The sequence below is a fragment of the Dasypus novemcinctus genome, chromosome 4, assembly GCF_030445035.2.
Source record: "Dasypus novemcinctus isolate mDasNov1 chromosome 4, mDasNov1.1.hap2, whole genome shotgun sequence".
In the NCBI taxonomy this organism is placed as follows: Eukaryota; Metazoa; Chordata; class Mammalia; order Cingulata; family Dasypodidae; genus Dasypus; species Dasypus novemcinctus.
The window spans coordinates 2,528,803-2,545,383 of record NC_080676.1 but is presented as its reverse complement, the minus strand read 5'-3'; the positions used below and the strand labels follow the sequence as shown (position 1 = coordinate 2,545,383).

Genomic DNA, 16,581 nt, shown 5'->3' with positions numbered 1-16,581 from the left:
GCCAGGGGAGCTCCGTCACATTCCCCAGTAGAACAGCAACAATCCCCAAGTGCAAGGGCAAAGACCAGAAAGGAGGATGCTCCAATGATGAGCCCTTGATTCTGACGACGATGTTTATGAGCCTGTGTGCCTGAAATTTCAACCAGGCCTAGAGCTGCAGGGTGCCTAAGAGTTACCTCCTGAGAGCCTCCATGCTGCCAAAACGTGGCCACTCTCTAAGCCAAACTCAGCATGTAAATGCATTACCGTCCCCCCAGCGAGGGACAGGCTCCCTGGTGCCAAGTATAACTACCAATCACTAACTGGTGATTCAACTAGAAAAAGACCTTGAATAAAAGGGGGAAATGGTAAAGACAAATTAATTTATATGGCTAAGAGACTTCAAAAGAGTCAAGAGGTCATCAGAGGGGTCGCGCTTACACACGCCTCAGGAGGATCCCAGAGACAGCCAAAGTAGATGCAACCCCAGGTATTGGTGCTCCTGAGGGATACAGGACACACAGATTCTACGGTCAGATGGCTCTAGAGTTCAGTGCCGTGTCAGTGGGCCATAATTTGGAATTTGTGTTCCTGAGTGTGAGGGAGTTGGGACTCAGATGTGACCATTCTACACATGCCTCTTCTGTCACTTTTACTGAACCTGTGGTGGGACTGGGGTTGGTGTATACTCAGGAGACTTGACTCTCTGAACTGTCCATGTGCCAGCTGGGCCCTGAGCCTCAGCAGAGTGACGACTCCTACTCTCCAGTTCGTTGGACTTATCCAAGTCAGCTAACAAGGAGGTGAAGATGGTCAACCACCACACCAGGGAACCAAGAGCATCTACAACTGCAAGCAGGAGAATCGCATCCATCAGCCATGTGGGATCTAAGCCCCCTCTCGATATAGAGGTAGAGTAGACATCACCATCCCAGGGTCCACAGGATGGAGGAACAAAATGTGGTTTAGAGTAGACTTACTGGTATTCCACTATGGAACTATTGTGACTAGTAATGGAAGAAACTGTAGCACTGATTTGGAGAAAGTGGCCTTGGGAGTTGCTGAGGGCAGGGAGAGGGAAGAAGAGATGTGATGTGGGGGCATTTTCAGGACTTGGAGTTGTCCTAAATGATATTGCAGGGACAGATGCTGGACATTATATATCCTTCCATAACCCACTGAAATGGGGGAGACTGTAAACTACAATGTAAACTATAATCCATGCAGTGCAGCAGTGCTCCAAAATGTATTCATCAAAAGCAATTGATGTGCCACAATGATGAAAAAAGTTGTTGATGTGGGAGGAGTGGTGGGTAGGGGGTGGGGTATATGGGAACCTCCTATATTTTTTAATGTAAAGTTTTTTGTGATCTATGTATCTTAAAAAAAGAAAAACAATTAAAAAAATTTTTTTAAAACCTTAAAAAAAAAACCAGGCCACAAAGCAATTAATTAATTAAAAATAAAAAGTACTGGACCACAAAGAGTATAATCATTGAAAAAGGCAAAAATTTTCTCTAAGGTATTTCAAGGGATATTCCTTTTTCTTTGCCTACAATATTTAAATCTGGAGATAATAGAAAGGGGAAGGAGGAAACCCATGGAGAAGACAAAAAGGTCTCTAAGACTACCATTCTAATTCACCCATTCATCCACCCACTCTTCCAACCAGCCATCCTCAATACATCATCTATTTATTGAGCATTACTATTAGTCTGGCAGGCATTGTCTATATTCTGGAGCTAATGGGGAACATTAAAAAGTATTTTCCATGATTCTTTATTGGTGCTTTTAAAATATATTCATATAAACTCTTTAAGATATCCTTTACAGCAATGACTAAAAGCAAAAGATTATAACAAACTAAGAATCTACTAACAGACGTCTGCTCAAGCATTTCTGTGGAAAGTAAGAAAAATTGTGTACAAAGTAGGGAAAATCCAATTATGTGACAAACTTTTGTGTAATAAAAATTTGTTTAAGTTAAAAAGAAAAAGGGGGAAGGGGTGTCTGCTTAAATAAGAATTTAGCTGTATGGTATAACCATACAATGGAATACTATGCAGCTCATAAATGAACAAGGTAGTAGTATTTGTACCAATGCAGGGGCAAAAAAAGTCCAAGTTATATCAGCTATATTGTTAAATAAACAGCATTAAATGAATGGGCAAAACTGTGTTAAAAAAAAAAGAAAAAAAGAAAATAAAGGAAATACATACAGATATGTTTGTATAGAACATCCAGAAGGTTATATACAAAAATGTAAAGTTATTGCCTTTAAGAAAGAAAACCAGGTAGTGGGGACAGATAAGGGAAAATTACTTTTCACTAGTATTCTTTTTAATCTTTTGAATTCTTGTCTCATATATATCCTATTTAAAACATAAATGAGAAGGAAAAGGCTTATTGCCCATCTTTTAGAATTCAAAATAAAGTTGGAAAGAAGACATAGAAACAAAAATAAGAATAAAATGTGCTATGGGAAAATAGATGTGGCTCAAGCGATTGGGCTCCCGTCTACCATATGGGAGGTCCAGGTTCAATTCCTGGGTCCTCCCACTGAAGGCAAGCTGGCCCAAGCGGAGCAGCCCAAGCAGAAAGAGGGCACAAGATGACGCAACAAAAAGAGATAGAGGAGGGACAATAAGAGACACAGCAGACCGGGGAGCTGAGGTGGCATAAGAGACCGAGTGCCTCTCTCCCACTCTGGAAGGTCCCAGGATTGGTTCCTGATACCGCCCAAAGAAAAGACAAGCAGATACAGAAGAATGCACAGCGAATGGACACAGAGAACAGACAAGGGGGGAGGGGGAATAAGTAAATAAAACCTTTTTTTTAAAATGTGCTATATATAACACCAGTGTAAAGGTATAACAAAGAAGAGGAGAAATTATTAAATCTATTGCACAAATGGTCAAGAGTGAAATTTGTCAAAAGAAATAAATTTCTCCATAAAAATAAGCTACAGATGGTACCTATATCCTCAGACTAGTTCATCCTGGAAATGTACTTTCCCAATACACGGTAATAAATTAACCCTGTCAGATTCCAACACTCCAGGAACACCTTACCCTGTTACTGTTGACTTTGTATACAGCAGAGCTATCAGTGATGGAAGTCTGAGTGTCTCTGTAAAGTCCTGTTAACAACTGTAAGAAGCAAGATGGGAGAAAGCAGAGTAAACATAATAGCAAACCTAAAGACAGTAATTTTGTTCTAACTCTCCCAGGTGTAAAGTCAAATAAATGAATGTTGCTTGCAATATCTGAAAAGGATCATGTGAATTTTTTTTACCTGTAGAATAATCTGATTAATTGTAAACTTCATTCTCCTCTCTCAATGGGAGAAAAAAAAAATATTTCCCAACTAAGGTTAGTGGCCAAATTTATTGACCTTCCTTAAACATTTGAAACCATCAATGATCAGAGATTAGATTTCTTTAGTGGAAGGGAAATAATTTATACTCTGAAAAGGAAGAAAAAGGAAAAAAAAAAACCTCTTGAGTTCTCTAAAGCAACGCACACAGTTAAAAATACTAGACATATTAAAAATAAGTATTAATGAAAGATGCCTAATTCAGTATGTCAAAGAAAAGTCACCCTTACATTTTTTGTTTTTTGACAAGCTTCCAAGACCGTTAGTTACACAAATAACACTGTATACACTGTATACAGGCTTCCATTTCTTCAGCTGTTCTGACATCCTTAGCCACAGAATGAAATTAGTCACATAAAACCCTTAAATGGGATAAGGGCTAAATGTCAGCATGTAGCAAGTGCAAGAAAACAGGAATGGTCAAGAAATCCCAGTTAATGGGCTTTCCAAGAGTCTTTCTGTCCTCCCATAAAAACCATCAATTCACAGGAATACTCGAATATCCTAAAATTTCCTATTAAATTGAACAGAGTGGTAAATCGAAATCATTTACCCTAACAAAGAGCAACGTTTTCCCTGAGTCACAGAGTCCGACAAGGAGGACAGCTCTCTGACTGCTCCTTCTGCTCCGAATGAACTTCCAGAACACTGTCGAACAAAGAAAAACAACCAAAATTACACCTTATCAGCAGTCTGCATGTAGTTGGGGTGGAGGAATTAAAGTCTCCCACACACTCATTCACGCGGACCTTCTACTGTTACTACCACCATTATAATCGCTGTTGTCTTGGTAGGGACCCCCGTTGTGTCAACTCCAATCAACTGTCAACTTTTCTGTGTCTGCACCACCTACCCCGACAGCGAACTCCTCAGATGCAATCTTGTCTTGGTAGTTATCGCCAGCGCCAGCTCGCAAACACAGGGAGCTCAAAGGCGGTGCAAAGACGCTTGTGCGTTTTAGTAGTGAGGGCAGTGGACGGTGGAAATAGCCCTTTAACTGGGGATTCAAATGGTAACCAGAAATATCGCTCAGACCTAGCAGGGCCCACGACCCTTAAGAGTAGCCCGTGCCGAGGGGCCAGGAGGCTCTCCGGGAGCGGCCGGGGACCACCCTTTAAAGCAATGCAGCTCCTGCTGCTTCGGGTGGCGATGGGGAGTGGCAGGGGCGGTCAGTCTCTAAACGCCCCCAGGTGCCCCGTCCGCCCTGCGCCCGCAAAGCCTGGCACCGCCCGCCCGCCCGGCCTCTCACCCAGTGTCAACAGCACCGCCACAAGCGCCACCACAACTGACAGCACAGTAGGGTCCCTCTGCTGAAGCTCCTCCCGCAGGGAGTCCAGGTAGGGCTGGAAGGCACCCCCAGCACCGCCGCCGTCCTCCACTCTCTGGGAGCCCGCGGAAGCCATCGCTGAGTCGCGTGGTCCCCGACGCCGCCGACAGCGACGTGGCTGTGCGCACTGCGCAGGCGCAGAGCGCAGAGCACCACGGGAGCGGGAGTTCCAAACTGCTCGCGCGCCGGCCGCGTCGCGCGCGAGGGGCCTCTTGGGAGTAGTAGTTCTCAGGGACTGAGAACCGGAGAGGCGGTGACATGGCCGTGCGCACTGCGCAGGCGCAGAGCGAGCACCGCGTGAGTGGGAGTTCCAAGCTGCTCGCGCTCGGCCGCGTCGCGCGCGAGGGGCCTCTTGGGAGTAGTAGTTCTCAGGGACTGAGAACCGGAGGGGCGGTGACGGGGCTGGAGCGCGGCGCACGACCTTTCAGGTTTGCCTCACGCGTCGCCGCCTTCTTCGTGAGGGTTGAGAGGGTGTGGGTACGGAAAGGAGGGCAGAGATTTGAGAGACGCTTAGAAGGTCAAGTATACAGAATGCGGGGATGAGGCGCATAGGGCATAAGGAGGTCATCACGTCGCCTCCTAGGAGGTTGTTCTGGGTGATGAAAAGATCCTGGTGCCTTTACGGGGGTTGGGGAGCTCTGCTGGGGAGGCGAACTGTATCTCCTTTATACATGTGGAGTTTCCAGTGCTCTGAGAAGTCTGAAAACGTATGCCCAGCAGGTGATGCAGTAAACAAATGTGAAGTTCCAGCGACGGGTGTTAGGTTTTCATTTAGGAGCCATGCGTAAATACGAGGTCGTTAGAGTCTTGGAGAGCGTCAAGACTGAAAAGGGGGTGGGAAGAGGAAGCTACGAAGAAGCTCAAGAAAGAAGAATCAGCACCACGGGAATAAAGGGCCTGGAAGTGGCCGGCAGCATCCCTTACAGCCGAGAGGTTCCTATGAGGTGGTCTCGAATGAGAAAGGGGGTGAGGGGCTTGGATGGGGGAGTGGGGCAATAGGTGCAAAAGCCGTGGGTGGGTGGGGAAGAGTGAGAAATGAGGATAATTGCCGATAGGAATGAGTGCTTTCTAGTGCCAGGCACGGAGCTAAGTACATTTAATGTTTTGCTGTGTTTAATCCTCACAACAACCCATCATCCCAACTTCACAGATGGGGAAATTGAGGCAGGGGTTAATTAAGCACCGTGCTTAGGGTTACATAGTAAAGGCAGAGCTAGACGCGATCCTAATCCCTCACGCTCCTGTGTGCTTAACCATATGCGCTAATATGGATCAGTTTCAAGGCATTTGGTTGGTAAAGGTAGGCAATAGGGACTCCAGATTGAGGAAAGACATTTAGAATGAGAGGTTTAAGCAAACCAATTATGCTTTATTTTTATTAGCATTATCAATTAAAATATCAGAACTGTCAGTAACCGTACCACGTTCTATTCTTTCTTGTGGTCCTGACCCCAGCTCTGTACCCACCATCCAATACACACACACACACACACACACACACACACACACACACAGAGCTCCTTTATAGTAACCACTGATTCCTCTTTAGAAAAACCACTGCTTGGATTCCACCATTAGACTTGCTGTGAGGAACCAATAATGCAGGGAAGCAGGAGGGGCCAGGTTAGGCCAACTCTGACCATAGCTACCTTAACTGTCTAGGAATGGGGTCAGAGCCATGTGAATGAACTTGCTTTTTGAGATCTGCCATGGTGGTGAAATTGGGGAGGGATGAAAGAAGGGTGTAAGAAAACACAGTCATATCTCCTTTCAGTTTACTTCCTGGGAATTGCGAAGGCAGAAGAACGGTGCGCAGCTCCTATACTCAAGTGAGAAGGCAGCTGCACCATCTCAGGAAGGAGAACGGCCAGGGGATGGATCCACTGGCTCCTGTCCTCGTGTATCACCACTCTTGGATAGCTCAGGCTCCTGGGCGCTCTGTGGGGACAAATGCAGAGGAAGGGCATGCAGATACTGCCTGCTGCTTGCTGTTCATTGGTTCAAATGGCATGTTGAGAGTTAGAATGAAACACCAGTAATCAGACCATTTTTCCTTCTTTTCCATAACCTACAGTGTCACCTTCACCAGAAACATTTTCCCTCTTCTCCTGCTCCCAAGAGCTCATTGTACCCATGTGATCCCTTACTCAGGCCTATCTCTCCATCTCTGTCTATTAAAAAAAAAAGAAAAATGCATCAAAGTGAAAGATTCTTAAAATAGAAACAAAATGAGATTTATATTAAAAACTCAAAATGAAAGACAAAGAAGAAAGCTACAAATCACCTCATTCCTCTGTCTAGAAATAATCTATGGTGAACATTATCTCAAATATTTCCCTGTACATAAATACCTGTAAGAAAGCAGTCTATGTAGAAAGGAATAAGTAAAAAAAAAAATTTTTTTTGGTGCATCGCTGCATTTCCAGTGTCTAGAACAGTGCCTGGTCTACAGTGGTCACTCATTAAACTGTTGAATGGCTAGTCATAGGGCTGCTGTGCTTGTTGGAGTGCCCCCTGCTCCTGACTCTTTCTGTTGTCTTCCTTCCTCACATCTCTGCCTTTACAGCTTTATCAAGAACATGTTGCCTTGACCTAATAAATCTAATTTTGAAATTTTGACTCTTCATAGAGTGGGCTGTGCTGGAGAGAAAGGGGACAATTTTTTACTAGAGGGGCCATCTAGGATATTCTCTAAATCATTCAACATTCTTAGGTCGCACTCATCATGCTGTGTCCATAGGCACTCTGGGAAGAGGCTTGTCCAGTTCCCTTGTGTCTTTTAAAGGATAAATGGGAAAGAAGGCAAGTTATCTACAAACTCAAGAAGTTCTAGGTACCTCATTTTAGAGCTGACTCACTCACCTTGGATGCACTGTATCTGTAGCAGTTTGGTATTGTTTATGAATTCCAAAACTGGATATTGTGTTTATAAGCTCGTCTGTATTAGCTTGTATTAAATTCAGAGGGTTCACTTTTACTTGATTAAATTGTGACTAAGGCTTTGATTCAGCCATGTCAGTAGGATGTTGAGTCCCCTCACAGAGAAAACAACATGACAGAGGAGAGAGTTGGAGTTTTGATGCTGGAGCCCCTGGAAGTAAATAGAGAGAGAAGCAGATACGTGAGGAAAGAGAGAAGGCTCCGTTAGGCATGGCAGAGGCCCCGGGAAGAGAATGAGCCTGATATTGTACCGCTGACCTTGTGAAGAGAGCAGAGCAGCTTCGCCCAGAAAGAAACAAGTCCTGCGGAGAGAGATGAACCTTATACCAGCCTACCAGAAGAAGCTGGGACTACAGAGCCTGAAGAGGAAGAGGAAGGCTGAACCCTGGCAGAGACCAGCAGCCATCTTGCTCACATGGCAACAGACTTTGGTGAGGGAAGTAACTTATTCTTTAGGGCCTTGTGACTGTAAGCTTCTACCCCAAACAAATACCCTTTATAAAAACCAGCAGAGTTCTGGTACTTTGCAGCAGCATCCCTTTGGCTGGCTAATACAATATCTAAAATGTTCTGTTCACTCTGATACACTGGACACTCCCACAGCATGGACTAAACGTTGTGATTGAGTTTTCACGTATAGGCAGAGGCAAGGTCTGGCTCTTGCCAGAAAACGGTGGACCTTTGACTGGCACCAACCAGTAGACTCCCCTAAATTCTCTAAACTAGAGAGGAGGCACCTAGAAGCCCTGGATGGTCTGTGTCTGTTGATTGAGGAACACTGGGTCAACAAATGATGTCTTATTTTTCCAAACAGAAGAGTTCATTTAGAGGCAGACCAGTCACAGGCTGCCTTGTACTATCAAGATGTGGTACCCCTCTTCCGGGGAAAGAAGGAAGATGGTGTAGGCTACAGTTTTCCTGGCTTTAGTCAAGGTGTCCACTGCCCATCGGTGCACAGGGAAACAGCACTAGGTGCGACGGTTTGCTCGGTCGGTAGAGGTGGGGTCTGGCTGCGGACGAGGGATCAGTCCAGCTCAGGACAAGGGGTCGGTCCCGCTTGGGACGAGGGGTCGGTCCGGCAGCAGACGAGGGGTCGGTCTCACAGGGGTTGCGCGGTTCGGCTGACGGGGTCACCCGGCAAAGCCGGCGACGAAGGGGTTGCCCGGAGAAGCCGGCGACAAAGGGGTCGCCCAGAGAAGCAGGCGACGAACTGGGGACAAAGGAGGCCAGGACCTTGTCGGGGGCTCTCAGGACTGGAGGGCGCACGGCAGAAGAACTACCGCGGAGACAAGGTAAACACGCAAGTCCAACTTTATTGAGGGAGAGGCAACAGTTTTATAGGGGCTGGGGAAGGCTGATTGGTCGAAGCCACGCCCTGTTCTGATTGGTTGCCGGCGAAAGGTCAGTGGGAGGTACTGGACAGGGGAGGGGTGGTGATTAGGGATTGGCTGTTGCTGTTGCTGGGGGAAGTAGCAGGGTTTAGGGATTGGTGGCTGCTGTTGCTGGGGTGGAGGGCAGACTTGAGTTTCCCGCCCACGCCTGGCTGTTGCTGCTGTCGGGGGGAGGGAAAAGGGCAGACTGGATTTTTCCGCCCACGCCTGGCTGTTGCTGCTGTCGGGGGAGGGGAAAAGGGCAGACTGGAATTTTCCGCCCTGCGCCTGCGCAGGGAGAAAGAAGAAGAAGGGTGCCGCCCCACAGGCATCGTGTGGCGCCATCCGGGAGGAGGGGCGGCCGCGGAAGCATGGCTGCCGAGAAGGGGAGACCCGAGAGCACTCTGCGCCCATGCCGAGCTCCCTTCAGGGGTGGCGGTGAGTCCGACCAGCCACCCTATTATGGGGGCAGTGGCTTGGAATTAGGCCTACCGCAGCTGCTCCCCCGCCAGGCCAGCAAACCACACTTCAGCCCAAGGGGTGACCGCATTTCCCCCTTCTTTTCAAATAAGGGCCAGGATGGCAGCAGCAACAAGTAGCCGAGGCCCAAGAGGCAGTAAGCAATGAGGGAAGTGGGGCTGAAGAGGGAGGTGAGTATGACGGGGATATAAATGTACAATTTAGGGGGCAGTATCTTGCCGTTGCAAGCAAGGGTGGCCAATGTCCAATTCTTATTGATCTCGGCAGCTATAAGGTCTATCTGCTGTTAAAAGTCCCGAATGACAGCGCGTTACAGGTAGTTGATCTCTTCTTGGCGGCAAAGAGCGGTAGAGGCAGACTGTGATGGTCTGGAGGATCGCAGCTGTGAGGACAAGTCGCGTCAGGGCATCAGCGACGGTGGCGGCGGCAGCGTCGGGAGTGGTGGAGACGTAGGCGAGGACAAGAAGGCCAAGGTCTCCACGGGTGCGAGAGAGGCCGATGTTAACGGGGCGGGCCGACATGGGGCGGCCCAATCTGCAACGCAATGGGGGTTCAAACAAAAAAAGGAGGGGGGCGGGGGACGAGAAAGGACGCTTTGGATGGCTGAGAAGAGGAGTGAGGTCAAGACAGGAGGAAGCTCCGCAAGCCGCGGGCCGGGGAAAGCGGGTTGCGGGCCGTTTAGCGGGGCTGGTGAGAGGGGTTAGCTTGGCCAGAGGTGGCGAGGGAGAGCATAAGGAGAAGGAGAGAGACTATGTTAATTGGCTCGGCAGCATGGCGAGGGTTGCGGCGTCTACACTGACAGTAGAGTGCGAGCAGCGAACGGACTTCAGGGTTGGATGGTTGCCTCTCGGGGTGGAGGGTGAGCTGGCTCAGTTGGTGCTGGATCACTCGCATCTGGCGCCGTTCCCTGCGGGACATCCGCTGCTGAGGTGGCGGGTTTGACGTATCTCCCAGGGACCTAGATTGGCTGAGCGGCATCCTTGAGAGCGCGGCGATGGGAGCCGAGGTGCGCGGTGAGACGAGGGGTCGGAGCCGGTGGGGCTCCAACGGTGGTCGCGGGCCAAGAGAAGGCCCCGACAAGGGGTGGGCGGAACGACAAGCAGTGGAGCAAGGCAAAGGGGAGCAAGCACAGAGGGGAGGAGGCAGAGGTGAAGGCAGGGGTGGAGGTGCTCAGGCACGCGCTCCTGAGAGTTTTATTGGTGCCTCTTAATCATAGCGGGTCGGTATAAGCCCCCGACATGGAAGGAGAAAGCCATCAGCGATTCTCCCAGACTGCCGTGGATCATATGAGGTCACCAAGGTTCAGGAGCAGCAATGCAGAGCGAAAAGATAGGGGTAAGAAGAGAGGAGGGCGTAGGGCTGTGGTAGGGTTACTTCAGACGTGCAATCATGCGCTCCCGAGAAATCCAAGGCTCCTCTTAATCATAGCGGGTCGGTATAAGCCCCTGACATGGAAGGAGAAAGCCATCCAGCGATTCTCCCAGACCGCCGTGGATCATATGAGGTAGCCAAGGCTCAGGTAGCAGCAATGTTGCACGAGAGAAGCCCCACGGTGAGAAGAGAGGGGGGGGGCCGCCAGGTTATGGAGTGAGGCTGTGGTGGAGTTGCCTTGCCCCACGTTGGGTGCCAACTGGGCGGCTTGCTCGGTCAGTAGAGGTGGGGTCTGGCTGCGGGCGAGGGGTCAGTCCAGCTCAGGACGAGGGGTCGGTCCCGCTTGGGACGAGGGATCAGTCCCGGTTGGGACGAGGGGTCGGTCCGGCAGCAGACGAGGGGTCGGTCTCACAGGGGTTGCGCGGTTCGGCTGACGGGGTCGCCCGGCGAAGCCGGCGACGAAGGGGTCGCCCGGAGAAGCCGGTGACAAAGGGGTCACCCGGAGAAGCAGGCGGCGGACTGGGGACAAGGGAGGCCAGGACCTTGTCGGGGGCTCTCAGGACTGGAGGGCGCACGGCAGAAGAACTACCGCAGAGACAAGGTAAACACGCAAGTCCACTTTATTGAGGGAGAGGCAACAGTTTTATAGGGGCTGGGGAAGGCTGATTGGTCGAAGCCACGCCCTGTTCTGATTGGTTGCCGGCGAAAGGTCAGTGGGAGGTACTGGACAGGGGAGGGGTGGTGATTAGGGATTGGCTGTTGCTGTTGCTGGGGGAAGTGGCAGGGCTTAGTGATTGGTGGCTGCTGTTGCTGGGGTGGAGGGCAGACTTGAGTTTCCCGCCCACGCCTGGCTGTTGCTGCTGTCGGGGGGAGGGAAAAGGGCAGACTGGATTTTTCCGCCCACGCCTGGCTGTTGCTGCTGTCGGGGGGAGGGGAAAAGGGCAGACTGGAATTTTCCGCCCACGCCTGGCTGTTGCTGCTGTCGGGGGGAGGGGAAAAGGGCAGACTGGAATTTTCCGCCCTGCGCCTGCGCAGGGAGAAAGAAGAAGAAGGGTGCCGCCCCACAGGCATCGTGTGGCGCCATCCGGGAGGAGGGGCGGCCGCGGAAGCATGGCTGCCGAGAAGGGGAGACCCGAGGGCACTCTGCGCCCATGCCGAGCTCCCTTCAGGGGTGGCGGTGAGTCCGACCAGCCACCCTATTATGGGGGCAGCGGCTTGGCCTGCCGCGGCTGCTCCCCCGCCAGGCCAGCAAACCACACTTCAGCCCGAGGGGCGACCGCAACTAGGGATTCTACAAGGCAACATCCAACTCAAACAGACCTACCTCATCCAACCTTCACCACCCCACGGTGCTCTTTCCTTCACATCCAAGGATATCTTCTTTTCTGTAAAACAGGGAAGGATTTCCACTTCTAAATCCTTCCTAATATTTGCAGAAGCTGGATAGGACTTTGAAGAGTTTTCTAGACATATTCCCCTTAGTCCTTAAAACATTCAATTTCATACACTGGTAACTGCAAAATTCAGATATTTTATTGTCAGACTTCTCCCTGGGACTTAAATTGAAAAAAGTAATCGTGCTAACGGTTGCTTATTTTGAGAAATTTAAGTAGTATATAAGGTACGAAAATAAAAATTCTTTTTTCAGTGCTTTCTAGTCTACTGGCCAGATGTAACACTGTCCTTCCACACACATACCATATATGTTTATGGTTTCTTTATTCACATAAATGATTACCTACCACACAGCATATTCTACAACCTTTTTTTACCACCTAAATATCATCCACAGCAGTTCACACAGCTCTGCTTCATTCTCTTGTAAGTGCTACAGAGTTTGCCAACCTTTGGATATATCGAAAATCAGTGTAGTCCCCTAATGATGGATATTAGATTGTTTCCATTTGTGTGCTTTTAACACCCTGTGTGAGAAGATCTATGAGATACATTCCTAGAATTACAATTTCAGGAGAAGAGGACACGTGCGTTTATAGAACAGACTTGTTCAAACTTCCCTCTAGAGAGTGGTTTCCCCATGTAGATTCTCATCAGCAGTAGGAACAGAGTTTTCTCATTCCCTCTCCACCTCTGGATGTTATCAACTTTTTAATTTTAGCCAATCTTAAAAAGTCTTTGATTAGGAGGGATGCAGCACATATTTTATATGCGTGTTACCCATTTGTATATCTTTCTACTAACTACTAATATTTTTTGCCTAATTCTTATTGGCTTGTTCACTTGTTAGTACAGATTTATAAAGGTAGATTAACCCTTTGTCATGTCTTGAAATTTCTCAATTGTCTATTTATTTACTTTTCTTCTATGGAAGCTTTAAATTCTGCATGATCTGAAATTGATCAGTCTTTTCCTTTATTGCTGCTCGGTTTATGTAATGTTAGAAAGTCTTCCTCACTTCTAGATTATAAATATGTTACTGTAATAATGCTTTGATGGTTTCTTTTTTATACTTTAATCTTTAATCTATTTGGACAGTTTTTAATGTAAGTAGTGAGATAGAGATCCAGAAGTTTTTCCTCTCCTCCAAAAATTTTTGACCACTTTACTTCAGAACCATTTAACAAGTAATCTTTTTCCCACAAATTAAAGTATTGTTTTAACCATGTACTAAATTCTCCTATGCATTTTAGATTTAACTTCTGGAAATTTTATCTTGCTTTATTGTTTGTTTCCATATGAAGACCACCCTTTGATATTTATAAGTGTGTTATAATAGCTAGAAAGGCTACGCCCCTCAATACTCTATGTTCAGAATTTTTCTTGCCTATTTTATTTTTCAGTAGAAGATTAGTATCATTTTGTAAAGTTAGTTTTTTTCTTAATATATTGATTAATTTAGGGCAAATTCACATTTTACATTATTGAATCTTACTATTCAAGGCAATATGCCTACTTTCTCAATTATTTTTTATGTCACCAAGTATGGTTGAAAAGGTTTTTTTAAAATGTAGCCTTTATTATTAAGTTTAACTGCTTGATATATTTAATTATTTTTATTATTAATCATTTTTATTGATCTAACTCACTACTTTTTTCCTTAATTTTTTATTAGACCATGTGAGTTTACAGAACAATCTTGCAGAAAGTACAGAGTTCAGGTTTTTTAAACAATTTTGTCCCAGTAACATATATACAGCCTAAGATTTCCCATTTTAACCCCTTTCAAGTATGCAGTCTGGCAGTGTTAACTCTTCACAATGCTGTGCTACCACCACTGCCATCCATTGCCAAACCTTTCCCATCCCTCCAAACAGAAACTCTGGACCAATTAGGCATTAGCAGCACATTCCCTAAACCCACCCTGCCCCAGGAAACCTGTATCCTAATTTCTGACCATGAAATTGCACATTACAATTATTTCATGTAACTGAGATCACACAATATTTATCCTTTTGTGTCTAGCTTATTTCACACAGCATGAACATCAGTGTGGAAGTATCTGTTCGAGTCCCTGCTTTCAGTCCTTTTGGGTATATACCTAGAAGTAGAATTGCTGATTCATTCCATACTTAACTTTCAAGGAACTGCCCAATTGTATTCCTATTTCTCCACATCATTGCCATCACTTGTTATTTTCCCTTTAATTCTTTTAAATTAAATACAGAGTATTAAGCTACACTGAAGTTATAATTGTGTATTTTTGTAATTGATTAAAGTGTAAACTTAATTTTTGTTAACCCTGTGGTTTGTGTGGATGTTTTAGGCATACTATATTTTCCACGTTTTTTTCCACAAAATGAAAGCAAAATGCCAACCTTTAGCTGATGAAACAGTTATATATTCTAAAACAATCTGAGAATATACAGAGGGTTATAAATGGTATGAAATTAATAATGCTCAGCAATATTAGAATGAACAAAAGCTTTCTAATATAAGGTACTCTGCTAACAGTACAGTAAAACTTCAACCTCTACAAATGTAAGTAAGGCCGAGAGGAAGGCAGTGCAGATCATTCTGTTTTGCTTTACCTAACCAGAAGTCTTCATGCTGCTGTAGCTTCAACAACAGTATCACCCCCTTTTAAAAATTCTAGTGGGAGTGAAATGGTTTTCTGAATGTCTTTATCAAGAAGGGGTGTTGGATTTTGTCAGATGCCTTTTCTGTATCAATTGAGATAACTGTGTTTTTTTTCCTTTATTCTATTAATATGGTATATTACATTAATTGATTTTCTTATGTTGAACCACCTGGCAACCTAGAATATATTCCACTTGATCATGGTGTATAATTCTTTTAATGTGCTGTTGGATTGAGTTTTCTAGTATTTTGTTAAGGATTTTGCATCAATATTAATATGGAGGAAGCAGATGTGGTTCAACTGATAGAGTATCTGCCTACCATATAGAAGATCCAGAGTTCGAACCCAGGGCCTCCTGGCCCATGTAGTGAGCTGGCCCACACACAGTGCTGCCTCATGCAAGGAGTACCATGCCATACAGGGGTTTCTCCCACGTAGGGAAGCCCCACGAACAAGGAGTGCACCCACAAGGAGAGTTGCCCCATGTGAAAAAAACACAGCCTGCCCAGGAGTGGTGCTGCACATACAGAGAGCTGATGCAGCAAGATGACACAACAAAAAGAGACACAGATTCCTGATGCTGCCGAGAATGCAGGCGGACACAGTAGAACACACAGCGAATGGACACGAGAGCAGACAACGGGGAGGGGGAAGGGGAGAGAAATAAATCTTAAAAAAAAAAATTAATATGGGATATTAGCCTGTAGTTTTCTTTTCTTTTTATTTCATTTTTGGCTTTGGTATTAGGGTGATGCTGTCCTCAAGAATGAGTTAGGGGAAGCGGATTTGACCCAATGGATAGGGCATCCGCCTACCACATGGGAGGTCCAAGTTTCAAGCCCAGGGCTTCCTGACCCATGTGATGAGCTGGCCCATGCGCAGTGCTGACACATGCAGGGAGTGCCCTGCCATGCAGGGGTGTCCCCTGCGTAGGGGAGTCCCATGTGCAAGGAGTGCACCCCATAAGGAGAGCCACCCAGTATGAAAAAAGTGCAGCCTGCCCAGGAATGGTGCCACACACATGGAGAGCTGGCGCAGCAGGATGATGCAACAGAATGAGACAGAGATTCCGGGTGCTGCTGACTCAAGCAGACACAGAAGAACACACAGCGAATGGACACAGAGCAGACAACTGGGGTGGGGGGGGCAGGGAAGGGAAGGGGAGAAAAATAAATAAAAAATAAATCTTTTTTAAAAATGAGTTACTGGGGAGTGGATGTGGCTCAAGCAGTTGGGTGCCTGCCTCCCACATAGGAGGTCCCACGTTTGATTTTTGGTGCCTCCTAAAGAAGATGAGCAGATGCAACAAGCTGACACAATGAGATGATATAACAAGCAGATACAATGAGCAGGGAGCTCCCATGAAGGAGCTCAGAGGTTGGGCACCTGCCTCCCTCATGGGAGGTCCCAGGTTCAGTTCCGGGTGCCTCCTAAAGAAGATAAGCAGACAGTGAGCAGACACAACAAGCAAACACAACAAGCAGAGACAACAAGCAGACACAGTGAGCAGACAACTAGCAGATGAAGGAGCCATCTTGGGGGGTGGTAAAGAATTTGGAAATATTCTCTCCTCTTGAATTTTTCTGGAAGAGTTTGAGCAGGATTGGCATTAATTCTTCTTGGAATGTTTGGTAAAATTCCCCAGTGAAGCCATCTAGTCCCAGATTCATCTTTATTGGGAGGTTTTGTTTTATTTGTTTGAT

At 46.8% G+C, this 16,581-nt stretch overlaps 1 protein-coding gene across 1 annotated transcript in view; it reads right to left on the bottom strand.

Moving 5' to 3' along the window:
• LOC101414564 (serotransferrin) overlaps window positions 1-16,581 on the bottom strand; it is a 60,176-nt gene that overhangs the window by 7,992 nt on the left and 35,603 nt on the right. The window contains exons 17-19 of the mRNA XM_058294978.2: window positions 4,604-4,858; window positions 3,908-4,002; window positions 3,051-3,128 (exon numbers count right to left, since the gene is read on the bottom strand). Of these exons, the coding sequence (XP_058150961.1) occupies window positions 3,051-3,128; window positions 3,908-4,002; window positions 4,604-4,858 (428 nt within the window). The remainder of the gene's footprint in view (window positions 1-3,050; window positions 3,129-3,907; window positions 4,003-4,603; window positions 4,859-16,581) is intronic.